At 45.0% G+C, this 16376-nt stretch overlaps 1 protein-coding gene across 2 annotated transcripts in view; it reads left to right on the forward strand.

Moving 5' to 3' along the window:
• Positions 1-384: 384 nt before the first annotated feature.
• Positions 385-16376, forward strand: part of LOC110525469 (neurogenic locus notch homolog protein 1) — a 56139-nt gene continuing 40147 nt past the window's right edge. For both annotated transcript variants that reach the window (XM_036979601.2, XM_036979602.2), the window contains exons 1-2: positions 385-793; positions 1966-2047. In XM_036979601.2, coding sequence (XP_036835496.2) covers positions 736-793; positions 1966-2047 — 140 coding nt within the window. In that variant the 5' untranslated portion in view covers positions 385-735. The remainder of the gene's footprint in view (positions 794-1965; positions 2048-16376) is intronic.

A 16376-nucleotide genomic window follows, 5' to 3' on the forward strand; every position in this document is an offset into this window, starting at 1 on the left:
TCAAACTGGTCCCCCATTGGAATCAAACCCACAACCCTGGCATTGTGCCACACTCTACCAACTAAGCCACACAGGCCTTCACCACTACAGCTCAACAAACTGTCACCAGAGTAGCTAGCTAGCAACAAAATATGCCAAATCACAGTCTAAAAACCACTTGAGAGCAAATCAATTAGATTTGACCATTCAGACAAAAGTCCATTGGCCAGGAATCAAATGTGTATCTGATTTCAAACCACCTACGAAGGTGCGCACTTTTTGAACTTTTCTATTGGTTCCATTGCAATAGGCACGCTTAATCAAGCACAGATACAGTATTTTATATGATTTCAAATAATATATGTGTCTGTTACATATCTGATTCCATGTGCTTTTTGGCTGTTCAGATTGTAGGAAAAACAGCAGATTCTAAAAAACAAAACAAATATTGAGTCACTTCAAACTGCCAATGTGAACAAGGCTTTTGTGGCGCGGAAGGATAACGCCCCTAGATGTGGAATTGGGAATGGAGGAATTGAGAATTGAGTCCCTCAAATCATTTACAACTTGGAAACTGGAGTGACAACATTGCATGTACACTACGGAGTTCACAGAGACGCGCCGCAAACGGTTACTTTTTTGGATCTATGAAATTATGAATTCTACGTTTTTTTAATTGTCGAAGGGGAAAATAAAATAGGATCTATGATAACTCCAGGTGGAATTATTTATCAATTTTAAATCAGAAAAAAAGGAATGCATCCTTTCTTTGTGAAACTAACTTTCCTGTTGTCGCTGATTGTTCTAACACGAGGTAAGCGCAATAATAATATTAAACCATGTTTGGTTCGATACACAGTGGGTAAATATTCATATACATTTAGCTTATTACGGAGATGTTTTCCACGAATTCACTTACATACGCTCGTATTATTGCAAAGTAAATGCTGACAGGAACAAATAGGAAGAAGTCGCAAACCTGATTTTTAAAAACTATCTCAGAACGTTGCACTTGTTGCATTCGATCTCCAAGCGTTTTTTCAAAGGCAGCTTCTCTCTTTGAGGATGGCTTGACATAAGGGAAATACTTGGCAAAACTGCCTCTTTAGTTGTGCTTCTTTTTTCTTCAGCTTCCGTTTTGTTTCTATCTTAAGTTTACTTTGTATTCACAGATAGCCAGGCATCACATTGTCAACATCAGACATATTGATATTGGTTGTAGTCTCATGCATGACTCCCACAATTGTGAGAAAGTTTCTTAATTTGCAGTGATTTGAGCCCCCACAACGCACTGATAACCAATTACGATGTATGTATAACTGCTCTGTTATAACTTATTCTCATTCCAACGTATACTTTATATGTAGGTTTTATTTGCACATGGATATTGTTTCCATTTCCTCCATACGTTTCATGTGGATGTATTCATTGTGCGTGCGCCTCTCACTAGACAGCTGTTGCACTCTCGGCTCGCAGACGCAGCTCGCGCCAGACCAACCTGGTGCCAGACAGACGCTGCAACAGACGGTTCGCTGTGCGTGACGCGTTTGCCAGAAAGTTCACTGTCCAGTCTATAACTTTTCACAGGAATATGAAAACTCAAGCCTCGGCCATTGGGGCAGTTTTGAGTCGAGTTACACAGAACCGTTTTCGCAGCGCTATGTTACTCCCCAAATATAGTACATTCGATGGGACAGCTGAAAAGGGAAGAAGAATGCACCTACCAGTGTTGTGTCAATTCCCATTCACCACAAACTGCACTTCAAGATGGCTGTAGTCACACCTGGGCCATAACAATCACTGTCATGAGGGATAGTTCTGTAATTTATTACTCATGGCTTAGTTAACAAAGCACTTTGGTGTTATTTTGTTAATGTAATGACTGTATGGGAAAATCTTCTCCTCAAATGTGAAAATAGAAAGAAGACATGAGTATTTATACTTGGATTGTGCTGTTGTTGTTGTGTTGACACATTCTGTTTGCAGGTTTAAGATGCTCTATGTCCACCGAGTTGTGTTTGAAACTGGGGAGGTGTGAGGCAACAGCTGATGGAAATGGAGAGTGCAAGTAAGTTTCAAATCCCATTATTTGACTAGAGGGAAACACCTGCAGCCTGTATAAACACATATTATACATTCCAGAGATAATTTAGTGAATTACATAACTTTTTGTGATAAGTTGTTAAATCGTGTTGAGCTGAGGCCCGCCATAGGTCGCTCACTGCATTTTCAGTTCTCTCAGAGAGCAGCACATGCCTATTGTTGGAATGCAAACACAACCCAGGCTTATTGATGAGGACTGCACTGGGGGTTGCTGTGTCTGTGTGTCTCGTGGCCTGCCCAGTTTTGCCCACTGCTACTGCATGCAGGCTCCCTCTCCAGCAGAAGTCTATGTTCGAGACACCCACTCTGGGCCCAAAATCTTGTTTCTCTTTTCTTTCACGGAGCGACAGCTGGGCTTTGCCAGAAGCTCGGTGGCCATTGTTCTCCAGTCAGATTAATTCTCTGTGACTAATCTGGGTGAGGCTTCCCAGAGTGCTGGCTGCGGCCTCTGTCCTACCCCCTACTCCCCCCTGACCTACTGCCTCTCCCCCCGTCCTACCCCCTACTCCCTCTGTCCTACTCCCTACTCCCCCTGACCTACTGCCTCTCCCCCCGTCCTACCCCCTACTCCCTCTGTCCTACTCCCTACTCCCCCCTGACCTACTGCCTCTCCCCCCGTCCTACCCCCTACTCCCTCTGTCCTACTCCCTACTCCCCCCTGACCTACTGCCTCTCCCCCCGTCCTACCCCCTACTCCCTCTGTCCTACTCCCTACTCCCCCCTGACCTACTGCCTCTCCCCCCGTCCTACCCCATACTCCCTCTGTCCTACTCCCTACTCCCCCCTGACCTACTGCCTCTCCCCCCGTCCTACCCCCTACTCCCTCTGTCCTACCCCCTACTCCCCCCTGACCTACTGCCTCTCCCCCCGTCCTACCCCCTACTCCCTCTGTCCTACTCCCTACTCCCCCCTGACCTACTGCCTCTCCCCCCGTCCTACCCCCTACTCCCTCTGTCCTACTCCCTACTCCCCCCTGACCTACTGCCTCTCCCCCCGTCCTACCCCCTACTCCCTCTGTACTACTCCCTACTCCCCCCTGACCTACTGCCTCTCCCCCCGTCCTACCCCCTACTCCCTCTGTCCTACTCCCTACTCCCCCCTGACCTACTGCCTCTCCCCCGTCCTACCCCCTACTCCCTCTGTCCTACTCCCTACTCCCCCCTGACCTACTGCCTCTCCCCCTGTCCTACCCCCTACTCCCTCTGTCCTACTCCCTACTCCCCCCTGACCTACTGCCTCTCCCCCCGTCCTACCCCCTACTCCCTCTGTCCTACTCCCTACTCCCCCCTGACCTACTGCCTCTCCCCCCGTCCTACCCCCTACTCCCTCTGTACTACTCCCTACTCCCCCCTGACCTACTGCCTCTCCCCCCGTCCTACCCCCTACTCCCTCTGTCCTACTCCCTACTCCCCCCTGACCTACTGCCTCTCCCCCCGTCCTACCCCCTACTCCCTCTGTCCTACTCCCTACTCCCCCCTGACCTACTGCCTCTCCCCCCGTCCTACCCCATACTCCCTCTGTCCTACTCCCTACTCCCCCCTGACCTACTGCCTCTCCCCCCGTCCTACCCCCTACTCCCTCTGTCCTACCCCCTACTCCCCCCTGACCTACTGCCTCTCCCCCCGTCCTACCCCCTACTCCCTCTGTCCTACTCCCTACTCCCCCCTGACCTACTGCCTCTCCCCCCGTCCTACCCCCTACTCCCTCTGTCCTACTCCCTACTCCCCCCTGACCTACTGCCTCTCCCCCCGTCCTACCCCCTACTCCCTCTGTACTACTCCCTACTCCCCCCTGACCTACTGCCTCTCCCCCCGTCCTACCCCCTACTCCCTCTGTCCTACTCCCTACTCCCCCCTGACCTACTGCCTCTCCCCCGTCCTACCCCCTACTCCCTCTGTCCTACTCCCTACTCCCCCCTGACCTACTGCCTCTCCCCCCGTCCTACCCCCTACTCCCTCTGTCCTACTCCCTACTCCCCCCTGACCTACTGCCTCTCCCCCCGTCCTACCCCCTACTCCCTCTGTCCTACTCCCTACTCCCCCCTGACCTACTGCCTCTCCCCCCGTCCTACCCCCTACTCCCTCTGTCCTACTCCCTACTCCCCCCTGACCTACTGCCTCTCCCCCCGTCCTACCCCCTACTCCCTCTGTACTACTCCCTACTCCCCCCTGACCTACTGCCTCTCCCCCCGTCCTACCCCCTACTCCCTCTGTCCTACTCCCTACTCCCCCCTGACCTACTGCCTCTCCCCCCGTCCTACCCCCTACTCCCTCTGTCCTACTCCCTACTCCCCCCTGACCTACTGCCTCTCCCCCCGTCCTACCCCCTACTCCCTCTGTACTCCCCCTGCTCAAGGGTTTTGTCCCCCTGTTGATGTTGAATGGGCTTTCTCTCTCTCTCTCTGAGAGATTTCAAAGGACAGATGGCAGTAGAGTATAATTAGACTGGATGGTTTCATAATTGGGAGCCGACACGTAAGGAAACTGGAAGTTAGTAAACAAGTTGTAATGCATATCTCAGGTTGTTCTAATGTTGTTGTTGTTATTCACTGTTTTTGAAAGTGAAATGAGCAGTTCTATACAAAGTGTTGAGTAGCTCTTCTATATCACCGACACATAGAACTTCTATTGTCCGCTGAACCCTCTTACCCCCTGTTCCATTAAGGCTACCTGAACATTGGCTCTGTTTCCAGCGTGGCATTGGAGTGCCAGTGTCGTCTTACTGAGCTGCAGTGGAGTGTGGTGAAGCTGGGCTGGTGCGGCAGCTCAATCAGGCCGGCCGGATCGGCGCTTGGCTCCTGCATGCCCAGGCAGCCATTTTGGCTCTTGGCCACATCTTAATTCTGTCTGGCAGAACCCTCTTGTTGGGCCACATAGCCATCATTGTGCCTCTCACTGTCCTCAGACTCTTTTAGTTAAACATGGAGATTGTGATGGAGCACCATGTTTTTTTGAGAGGGATGGAGTTTTTTACTATGCCAAATTTTGTGTACTATGCTTATTTTTAAAATTATTATTACGTAGTAACAAGAGTTGACAATCCCACAATGTGTCTGAAATGTGTAGGCAGAGGTTGTGTCTTCTCTAGTGTTCATTGCTGGAAATGCTGTTTGTTTATGGATATACAGTATGTTTGGACAAATTTTAAAGGCCCAATGCAGCCATTTTTATATCAATATCAAATAATTTCTGGGAAACAATTAAGTGGCTTGCTATAAAATATTTCCATTAAAATGGGCACAAATAGCTTTTAGCCCAAAAATTTTTTCTCAACCAATTTTGCTAGGACTGTCTGGGAGTGGTCTGCGTGGGGAGGGAGAAAACTGAAAACTAGCTGTTATTGGCAGAAAGGCTTGAAACTCTCTTTCTTATTGGTCTATTAACCAATTTACCGCATGGTGTCACCATGGAAAGCCGAAACTCCCGCCCATGCAAACCTGCTGATTAGAAGGTCCTGTGTAGATCGTATTTTCAACCAGCAACTATCAGGAAATAACACTGATCCAATGTTTTCACACTTTTACAATGTTCATTTCAGCTGTTGTACAATATGATATAAAACACAGGAAACTTATTTTTGACTGCACTGGGCCTTTAAACAGGGTTTTGACAAACTTTAAACAGTGCAGTGATGTGAAAAAGTGCCTGAAACGGGAACATTTGGCGGAGTAAGCTAAGTGCACCCTATCAGATTGATCTAATACTAATACTGTGGCCTAATGTTAACAGCGCTCGTTTCTTTCCATAACAATTTAATCTTCAACATGCATTTCTCACCAGTGTCTTTTCAAAATGGAAGAATTATGTGGCAGGTCCTACTGAATTGTTGACAAATGTTGTGAGCGTTGTGGGAAAATAATACAGTATAAGTGAATGCCTGGATGGACTAACCACATCCAGATGGGTTCTGCAGATAATTGACATGATGCCTTTTCATGTTATGAGTTAGGTGTAATGAATGACCCATCAACCCACGAGGTACTCTAGGCTAGAGCTGGGACGATACCGACCATACACTTATCACAGGCATTTGGCTGATATCGTTCATTACAATAAGTTATAAACGTATTGTTCTATTTATCGTTATCGCATCAATTCAAGCAATTTATCGTAATACGGATTTTTCCCCCATATCGCCCTGCTTTACTGTATACCAAAGGCCTTATGTTGGATGTTTAATGAGATGCTCACAGAGAGAGCGTTGGGTGTGGTGAGGTGTGGTGGTGTCTGTCTGTGTTACAGCCTGTCTAACCCATTCAATGATATGAGCTACATTCTATGATGGTCTCCATGAAACTCCCTCCTGAGCAGACAGAAAGTGTCTTTCCACTGCCACGTTTCCATTCCTAACAGGATTACAACGTTCCTTCACCTCAAATAAAACCATGTCACTCTGAAGTCAAGACAAGTGAGATTCCCAGGTCAAGTCCCATCCAATCCTTCAGTTTTATATAGTACCGCAGGGATGCCTACTTTACATTCCATGAGTACCGCGGCCCAACCCCATATCTGGACTGGCGAATGAGAGCCACCGGGATCAGGCCAGGCCAGGGTAGTTTATCTCTGAGGCCTTGAAGGAGGCCTTTCATCTAGCAGGATGACATGACAGTAACAGAACCAGTGCAGTGTAGGGCCAAGCAGAGCTAGGAGAGAGAGAGATATGATCCACGATCCTGGCGAGGCTGTGGGATTTAACTGCGAGAAACCAGTCAATTTGAATAAGTTATTTCTATGAACAGTATGACCTGAAATTAAACTGCTAAATTATATGCGATGTCTAAATCTGATTCTCTACGGCCTTCTTTCTGCTCTCTGTATGATCAATCATCAACACTCAGGGTGGGGACAGACGGTGCATCTCAATACGGAGCGCAGTTTACAATGCATGTATCGTCTCATGGTAGCTTTTTTTCTCGTGACAGGTAGGCCTACATTGCTGCAGCATAGCCTATGCTACAGTAATATATGAACTGAATGCTCATCTAATTTACACATCTACATCTGGCTTTTGGGGGGGTCACCTCAATTTTTAATTGTAAAGATGTTTTTATTTTTATTTATTGCAGCTGCTGAGTTTTAAAACAGCCAATCACTCGAATCGTTGCTTTAAATCAGTGTGCATGTGAGTAATCTTTCGCTGTCTTTCTCTCTCTCCATCAATTCTATTCAAATTGCATCCAAAATAGATAATCATGTTCAAGATATATACTGTATACAGTAAAGGTCAAAAAGTTTGGACACACCTACTGATTCAAGGGTTTTTCTTTATATTTACTATTCTCTACATTGTAGAATAATAGTGAAGACATCAAAACTATGAAATAACACATATGAAATCATGTGGCAACTAAAAAGGTGATAAACAAATGTGAGATTCTTCAAAGTAGCCACCCCATTGCCTTGATGACAGCTTTGCACACTCTTGGCATTCTCTGAACCAGCTTCATGAGGTAGTCACCTGGAATGCATTTCAATTGACAGGTGTGCCTTGTTAAAAGTTAATTTGTGGAATTTCTTTCCTTCTTAATGCATTTGAGCCAATCATTTGTGTTGTGACAAGGTAGGGGTGGTATACAGAAGATAGCCTATTTGATAAAAGACCAAGTCCATATTATGGCAAGAACAGCACAAAAAAGCAAAGAGAAATGACCGTCCATCATTACTTTAAGACATGAAGGTCAGTCAATGAGGAACATTTCAAGAACTTAGAAAATGTCTTCAAGTGCAGTTGCAAAAATCATCAAGCGCTATGATGAAACTGGCTCTCATGATGACCGCCACAGGAAAGGAATACCCAGCGTTATCTCTGCTGCAGAGGATAAGTTCATTAGAGTTGCCAGCCTCAGAAATTACAGCCCAAATTGTGACGATCGTTTAGAGATGGATTGGACCAAGGTGCAGCGTGGTAGGCGTACATTTTACTTTTATTTAAATAACACCGAAAAAACAAAATACAAAAACGAACGTAAAGCTACATGCAGTGCAGGAAGCAACTACACACAAACAAGATCCCACAAACTAAAGGTGGAAAAAGGCTGCCTAAGTATGATCCCCAATCAGAGACAACGATAGACAGTTGCTTCTGATTGGGAACCATACCCGGCCAACAAAGAAATAGAAAAACTAGAATGCCCACCCAAATGACACCCCGACCTAACCAAATAGAGAAATAAAAAGGCTCTCTAAGGTCAGGGCGTGACACAAATAAATGTTTCACTGAGTTCAAGTAACAGACACATTTCAACATCAACTGTTCAGAGGAGACTTTGTGAATCAGGCCTTCATTTAATTTTTTAAATTTATTTAACCTGTATTTAACCAGGTAGGCTAGTTGAGAACAAGTTATCATTTACAACTGCGACCTGGCCAAGATAAAGCAAAGCAGTGCGACACAAACAACAACACAGAGTTACACATGGAATAAACAAACATAAAGACAATAACACAATAGAAAAAAAGTTAATATACAGTGTGTGCAAATGAGGTAAAGGCAATAAATAGGCCCATGGTGGCAAAATAATTACAATTTAGCAGTTAAACACTGGAGTGATAGATGTGCAGAAGATGAACGTGCTAGTAGAGATACTGGGGTGCAAAGGAGCAAAACTAAATAAATACAGTATGGGGATGAGGTAGTTGGATGGGCTATGTACAGATGCAGTGATCTGTGAGCTGCTCTGACAGCTGGTGCTTAAAGTTAGTGAGGGAGATATAAGTCTCCAGCTTCAGTGATTTTTGTAATTTGTTCCAGTCATTGTCAGCAGAGAACTGGAAGGAGAGGCGGGCCAAAGGAGGAATTTGCTTTGGGGATGACCAGTGAAATATAACTGCTGGAGCGCGTGCTGCGGGTGGGTGCTGTTATGGTGACCAGTGAGCTGAGATAAGGTGGGGATTTACCTAGCAGAGACTTATAGATGACCTGGAGCTAGTGGGTTTGGTGACGAATATGTAGCCAGGGCCAGCCAACGAGAGCATACAGGTCGCAGTGGTGGGTAGTATATGGGGCTTTGGAGACAAAACGGATGGCACTGAGATAGACTGCATCCAATTTGCTGAGTAGAGTGTTGGAGGCTATTTTGTAAATGACATCGCCAAAGTCAAGGATCAGTAGGATAGTCAGTTTTACGAGGGTATGTTTGGCAGCATGAGTGAAGGATGCTTTGTTGCGAAATATGAAGCCGATTCTAGATTTAATTTTGGATCGGAGATGCTTAATATGAGACTGGAAGGAGAGTTTACAGTCTAACCAGACACATAGGTATTTGTAGATGTCCACATATTCTAAGTCAGAACCGTCCAGAGTAGTGATGCTGGATGAGCGGGCAGGTGCTGATAACGATTGGTTGAAGAGCATGCATTTTGTTTTACTTGCATTTAAGAGCAGTTGGAGGCCATGGAAGGAGAGTTGTATGACATTGAAGCTCGTCTGGAGGTTAGTTAACACAGTGTCCAAAGAAAGGCCAGAAGTATACAGAATTGTGTCGTCTGCGTAGAGGTGGATCAGAGAATCACCAGCAGCAAGAGCGACATCATTGATGTATACAGAGAAAAGAGTTGGCCCAAGAATTGAACCCTGTGGCACCCCCATAGAGATTGCCAGAGGTCCGGACAACAGGCCCCCCCACTCACTGAACTCTGTCTGAGAAGTAGTTGGGGAACCAGGCGAGGCAGTCATTTGAGAAACCAAGGCTGTTGAGTCTGCTGATAAGAATGTGGTGATTGACAGAGTCGAAAGCCTTGGCTAGGTTTATGAATACAGCTGCACAGTATTTTCTCTTATCGATGGAGATTATGATATTGTTTAGGACCTTGAGCGTGGCTGAGGTGCACCCATGACCAGCTCTGAAACCAGATTGCATAGCGGAGAAGGTACGTTGGGATACAAAATGGTCGGTGATCTGTTTGTTAACTTGACTTTCGAAGACCTTAGAAAGGCAGGGTAGGATAGATATAGGTTTGTAGCAGTTTGGGTCTAGAGTGTCTCCCCCTTTGAAGAGGGGGGATGATGGCGGCAGCTTTCCAATCTTTGTGGATCTCAGACGATACGGAAGAGAGGTTGAACAGGCTAGTAATAGGGGCTGCAACAATTTCAGCTGATAATTTTAGGAAGATAGGGTCCAGATTGTCTAGCTCTGCTGATTTGTAGGGGTCCAGGTTTTGCAGCTCTTTCTGAAGATCAGCTATCTGGATTTGAAGGAGAAAGGGGAGGCTTGGGCAAGTTGCTTTGGGGGGTGCAGGGCTGCTGACTAGGGTAGGGGTGGCCAGGTGGAAAGCATGGCCAGCCGTATAAAAATGCTTATTGAAATTCTCAATTATCGTGGATTTATCGGTGGTGACAGTGTTTCCTATCCTCAGTGCAGTGGGTAGCTGGGAGGAGGTGCTCTTATTCTTTTATTCGTAGTTGAATTGCTGCAAAGAAACCACTACTAAAGGACACCAATGAGAAGAAGAGACTTGCTTGGGCCAAGAAACACGAGCAATGGACATTTCCGACTTCAACTGTATATAAAAAATGCTAGTCAATAATTGTAACTTTGTAGGCTGCGTGTCCTGCATTAGGATCACATGTTCTCTCCCAGCTGCATGGTTTGAACGAGGTGCGTAATTCCATCCCATATGCTACAGTATAATACAGTACGGTAATACAGTCCACACTCAAAAATATTAGCTTACTGGAGCATGTTTCATTTATTTACCCAGGAGAGCATAGCTGCATCTTTGGGCTTTTAAGTTTTTCTGTTATGCATAATGTGCACTAGTCTATATATCAGAGGCTATGTATTGGATAACAACACAATCATTTGGGCTTTTTTAGGTTTGTCTCATAAAATGTCTTTAATGTATGGCTCATCAGGTCTGAATTTTCATGTCGGTCAAAGCTCTAATCAAATCCAGAAATATTTATGAGTTAGAATGACACTTCTGGTTTGGGCGAGAAATTCTGTGTTACCCGGGAGAAAAGTGATTTATTCTCAGGATGGAACATTTGTAAAATACCTGGAAAATATGAAACCCTATCTGGGATGGCTAGAATCAAGGGGCTTAGCCTCCGAGCCTCAGACAGAGAGATGAGCGATCGATGGGCCGGAGAGGGCTGCCATGCCCAGAGTTCACATACCTCAGTCAGTCGGCAGGCAAACAGAAGAGACTGCTCAAAACAACTTCGTTTTTTTGACAGGCCATTGATGCAGTGATTCACGTGACCTCTTGTACTTCAAACGAGGGCTTAGTCCCTCACTGGAGAGGTAAGATTTGGAGGTGATGTGGTATGGATGAAACTGGGCTGGGGCATATTGGGCAATATGGCTGGCTGCCTGTCACTCACCAACCTGTCCTGTACTGTAGATAGGCCTAATCACTCTAGTTGTGTCCAAAATGGGACCCTAATCCCTATGTAGTGCACTCCTTTTGACCAGGACCCATGGGCCCTATTTCCTATGTAGTGCACTACTTTGCCTGATGAGATAAGTTATCTGCAGTAACAGCCTGTCTCCCTCCGGCCACTCCAATATGTCACAGCAGCGTCTCCAGCTTGTGAGCATGTCAGCTAAATTGAGGCTTCAGTAATTGGAGCGCTGCCTATGAGCCTGGCTGGTGAAATAAGTATTCTTCAGTAACAGCCAGTAACCCTTCCTTCAGACAGACAGAAATAGCCCAGTTAGCGCCTGAGGCAGAGGCTTCTATGACAGATTATATTCTGCAGGCACTGTATTCAAAGACCTGGAACTGATATAACCTCAGATAATCAATCTCTCAAGTTTCTGTCCAGGCTTTATTGAATTCCCTTCAGAATAGCTAGCTAGATTGCCTAGCTACATGTGTGTTAAAACTCTCTCTGACTGAAGTTAAATAAGAAGCAGGCCAATTAATTCCCTGGCATGTGTGGTGTGGTGGTGACTGACCACAGTACATCATGAATGAAAGCGTCCCTTGTCTCCGGCCAGGAATGCTTGAATACATCCTCTGTTTGCTACGGGGCAGATGAGTCCCTGACTCTTAGTCCCCCCCCCCACCACCCATCCTTTCATTCAGAAAATAGGAAAGGACTGGGGAAAGAAAAGGTGCTGTATTGCATGTGATCATATCATCACACGGGGTCCTGTGGGGTAAATCCATTTTGAATCACTTTTTGACAGCATCCCTTTTGATTTAAACAACACGTTCCATAGAAGTGGTCATAAAGGGACTTTTTGGACCTGAATGCCAAAACGTTCAGGAGATAAAGGTGCTGAAAGTTGACCCATTGTGCATAACCCCACCATACCATCACTGGAAAAGATTTGTTTATTTCTTGAAAAAAAAGTCATTTTTTCCCACCTGAAATTATAAAATACTTTGAAAACCCTGTTTGTACGCTTTTAAGTATCAATCTCAACTGTTGATCTTTTCCAGTGATGAAGACATGGATATCTCATGGTATGGTTAAGGGTATGCAAAATGGGTCAACTTTCAGCACCTTTTATCTCTTGAACGTTTTGGCATTCAGGTCGAAAAAGTGACTTTCTGACCACTTCTACAGTGGGAAAATACTGAATGTATGAAAGGTTTCGTTAAAATCAAAAAGGGTGCTGTCAAAAAGTGATTTAATTCTAAAGGTTTTACCCTGTGCTTTCATGGGCCACCGGGGGCGGAGTCAGCTTTCCTTTAGCACACATATGTCAGAGTCAAGGCCCGCGGGCCACATCCGGCCCGCAAGAAGGTTTTTTACGGCCCCTGGGATGATCTTGATTTATTATTAGAACCGGCCCGCAGCAAGCCGGCAGCCCGCAGATCTTTTACACGCACCAATACTACATTTCCCACAATGCAAAGGTGACGCACCGAGCAGTAGGCTGCTTCATTTCAATATTTATTGGCACAGCAGTCGTCAGCATCACAGTAAAATTAACTTTCAGATACCCATCAAAAATGGCAAAACGGAAGGTGGATACTGAGAACCGGGGGTTTCAAACAAGGTGGGAGTCGGAGTATATGTTCACGAAGGTAGCTGGAAAACCTGTGTGTCTTCTGTGTGGAGAAAGTGTGGCGGTACTGAAAGAGTATAATCTGAGACGACATTATGAAACGAAACACGCGGACAAAAACAAGAATATGGACATGGAACAAAGGCTACAAAAGGCAGAGGAATTAAAACGAGGCCTCAAATCTCGACAGGCTCTGTTCAAAAAAGCCAAATCACAAGGCCAGGCTGCTGTCAAGGCCAGTTTTATTTTGGCAGAAGAGATCGCTAAATCAGCCCGGCCATTTACGGAGGGGGATTTCATCAAAAACTGCATGATTAAAGTTTGTGACGAAGTTTGCCCAGAAAAAAGGCAACTCTTTTTAAATGTGAGTCTGAGCAGAAACACCATTGCCGAGAGAGTAGACCAGTTGTCCATCAATCTAAAAGAGCAGCTTGTGAAAAAGGGAAAAGATTTTATTGCATATTCCTTGGCTGTGGATGAGAGCACCGACATTTCTGACATTGCCCAGTTGTCAATTTTCATCCGCGGAGTGGACTCCAACCTAAGCGTGACAGAGGAGTTTTTGGCTTTACGTCCTATGCATGGCACAACTACGGGGCATGATTTGTATGAAGAGGTGTCAAGATGTGTAAATGAGATGGAGCTGCCTTGGGAAAAACTCGTGGGTTTGACAACCGACGGAGCACCTGCGATGTGTGGACACAGGAGCGGACTGGTGGCGAAGATACGGGAAAAGATGCAAGAGGAAAACGCGACAGGTGAGCTGACAGCTTATCATTGTATCATACACCAGGAAGCGTTGTGCGGTAAAGCCTTGAAAATGGAGCATGTAATGAGCATCATCACGCGCACAGTTAACTTTATCAGAGCCAAAGGTTTGAATCACCGCCAGTTCAAGGCATTTCTGACGGAGTTAGAAACGGAGCATGGTGATTTGCCTTATCACACAGAGGTGCGATGGCTAAGCCAGGGAAAGGTGCTTCAAAGATGTTTCGAGCTTCGTGAGGAGATTTGTCTGTTCTTGGACAGCAAAGGGAAAGACACAACACAACTCCGAGACGAAATGTTTCTGTGTGAAATGGCTTTTCTGTGTGACATTACGAGTCATCTGAATGCAATAAACTTGCAGCTGCAGGGTCGGGATCGTGTCATCTCTGATATGTACAGTACAGTGAAGGCATTTAAAACCAAACTGACTCTGTGGGAGACGCAGATGCGGAAAGAAAATTTGAGCCACTTTCCCAGCTGCCAGACCATGAAAGAGAAGCTCTCTACCAGTGCGTTCCCGAGCACACAGTTGGCTGATAAAATAGGTATGCTTGCCGCTGACTTTCGACGCCGATTTGCTGACTTTGAAGCACAAAAAAGCAGGTTGGAACTGCTCGGTAACCCATTTGCTGTTGACGTGGAAAGCTCACCACCAAACCTCCAAATGGAGTTGATTGACCTCCAATGCAATGATGCACTGAGGGCAAAATATGCGGCAGTGGGTGCTGCGGAGTTCGCCCGTTTCCTCCCCGGCACAATGCCCCAGCTGCGCATCCAGGCTGCTCAAACGTTGTCTATGTTTGGCAGCACATACCTGTGTGAACAACTGTTTTCTTTGATGAACCTGAACAAAACATCACACAGAAGTCGACTTACTGCTGAACACCTCCACTCAATTCTGAGGATTTCTTCAGCTCAGAGCCTTACCCCGAACATTGATGAACTTGTGGAAAAGATGGGACACCACCAAGTATCACCCTCAACCTCAAACAAGTGAACATTACTGTGCAATCACATATTTAGAGTTTTTACTCAGTTCAAGTTTAAAAGTTAAAATTTAATATTTGTTTTCACTGCATGTTACTTCTCCTTAAACAAAGTGTTGTTTTTGATTAATAGATTTTTGCACTTTATTTTTTTGTATTTCAATCCAATTATATTTTAAAAATATTTCAGTTGAGTGGATGATAGAAAATTGCTATTATTGTTTTTTCTTTGAAGTAAATTTAGCCCACTTTTGCTAAAATAGAAAATATAGTCTACTGATGGTGCCTTGAATACCGGTTTCTTTCATTTAATGTTCATGTTATGGGGATATTTATATAAAGGAAATTTGTCTTTTGTGTCTGTTGAAAATTAAAGATTACTGACAGAGCCATAAGAAAATATTGCTTTATTTATCTGATCATATTGTAATATATTTGTTAGGTTTTCAGTAGGTTCAATTAGGTTCACTAGACTATATGCGTCATTTAAAAATTTTTCAATGAACATTCGAACAGTCCGGCCCTCGTCTTGGAGCTGATTTTTTTATTTGGCCCTCCGTCCATTTGACTTTGACACCCCTGCTTTAGCACATACCTCAGTATAGAGAAAGAGAGGCTGAGCTGAGCCTCTAACTATTCTATTCTGTTCTGACTGATTGTAGTGACTTGATGTTGGGGATTAGAGATATTTGTACCGGAGGAGTGACACATGCCAAGAAAAATCACATAAACTTTGATCACCGGCTAATATGAGTGACAGCCACTCAGTTGTGCATGTGTAGCAGGGCAGGATAGAACATTTTAGAGGAACATTTCCTCAGTTGGTGTATTTGAACCCGACCACCTGTCTGGATCATAACAGAAGAACTGAAAGGGACTTACATTACCCACAAGGCAGCACGCTCCATAATACCCATGATTACTTGTGGTTTTGCCATTCAACTCTAAACAGAAGACTTGTGCCTTACAGTGGCAGGTGTTCTATGATCTTTCACACACATTTCACACACACACAGGATACTTTCCACAAAGAGAACATAAAACATAAACGAATGGCTTTCTTCTGGATGGAGTGATGAGGACCTCTAAAGTTTTAAAAACAGCAACAAACATTCTGAAATCATGTTTAAACTAACGAGGGCATCTGTTTCTTTTTTAAAAATCACCTAAACTTCACAAAATACATTAGAATTACTTCATTTTCTCATAGGTAGTACTCAACCAAACACAGCACTTAGCTCAGTGTGCTCTGTACAGTAACTACCTCATGGTCTGCTTCCATGTCACACACCTTCAGCCACCTTTAAGCACTTAAAGACATGCTGTGGAACTTTGTCGACTACTAAGTATTTTTTAAACCTCCCACTTTGCACTGGATGTATCAATGTGTATTTCATACATGCATAATCTATGAGCAGAAGTACTGTCTTACCCCTAATTAGCCATGAAATCTAGTTTGAAAGCAATTGTTTTTCTGGAAGCTGTGCTGCGCCATTCCCAAATGTTTCCCCCGACCTGGGCCAGCCCCCTAGCGATTCGAGTTCAACCAATGAGCTTCAGCCCCTTGCCATATGGGT

Source organism: Oncorhynchus mykiss, chromosome 6, assembly GCF_057628025.1.
Source record: "Oncorhynchus mykiss isolate SJ-2025 chromosome 6, ASM5762802v1, whole genome shotgun sequence".
NCBI classification, from domain to species: Eukaryota; Metazoa; Chordata; class Actinopteri; order Salmoniformes; family Salmonidae; genus Oncorhynchus; species Oncorhynchus mykiss.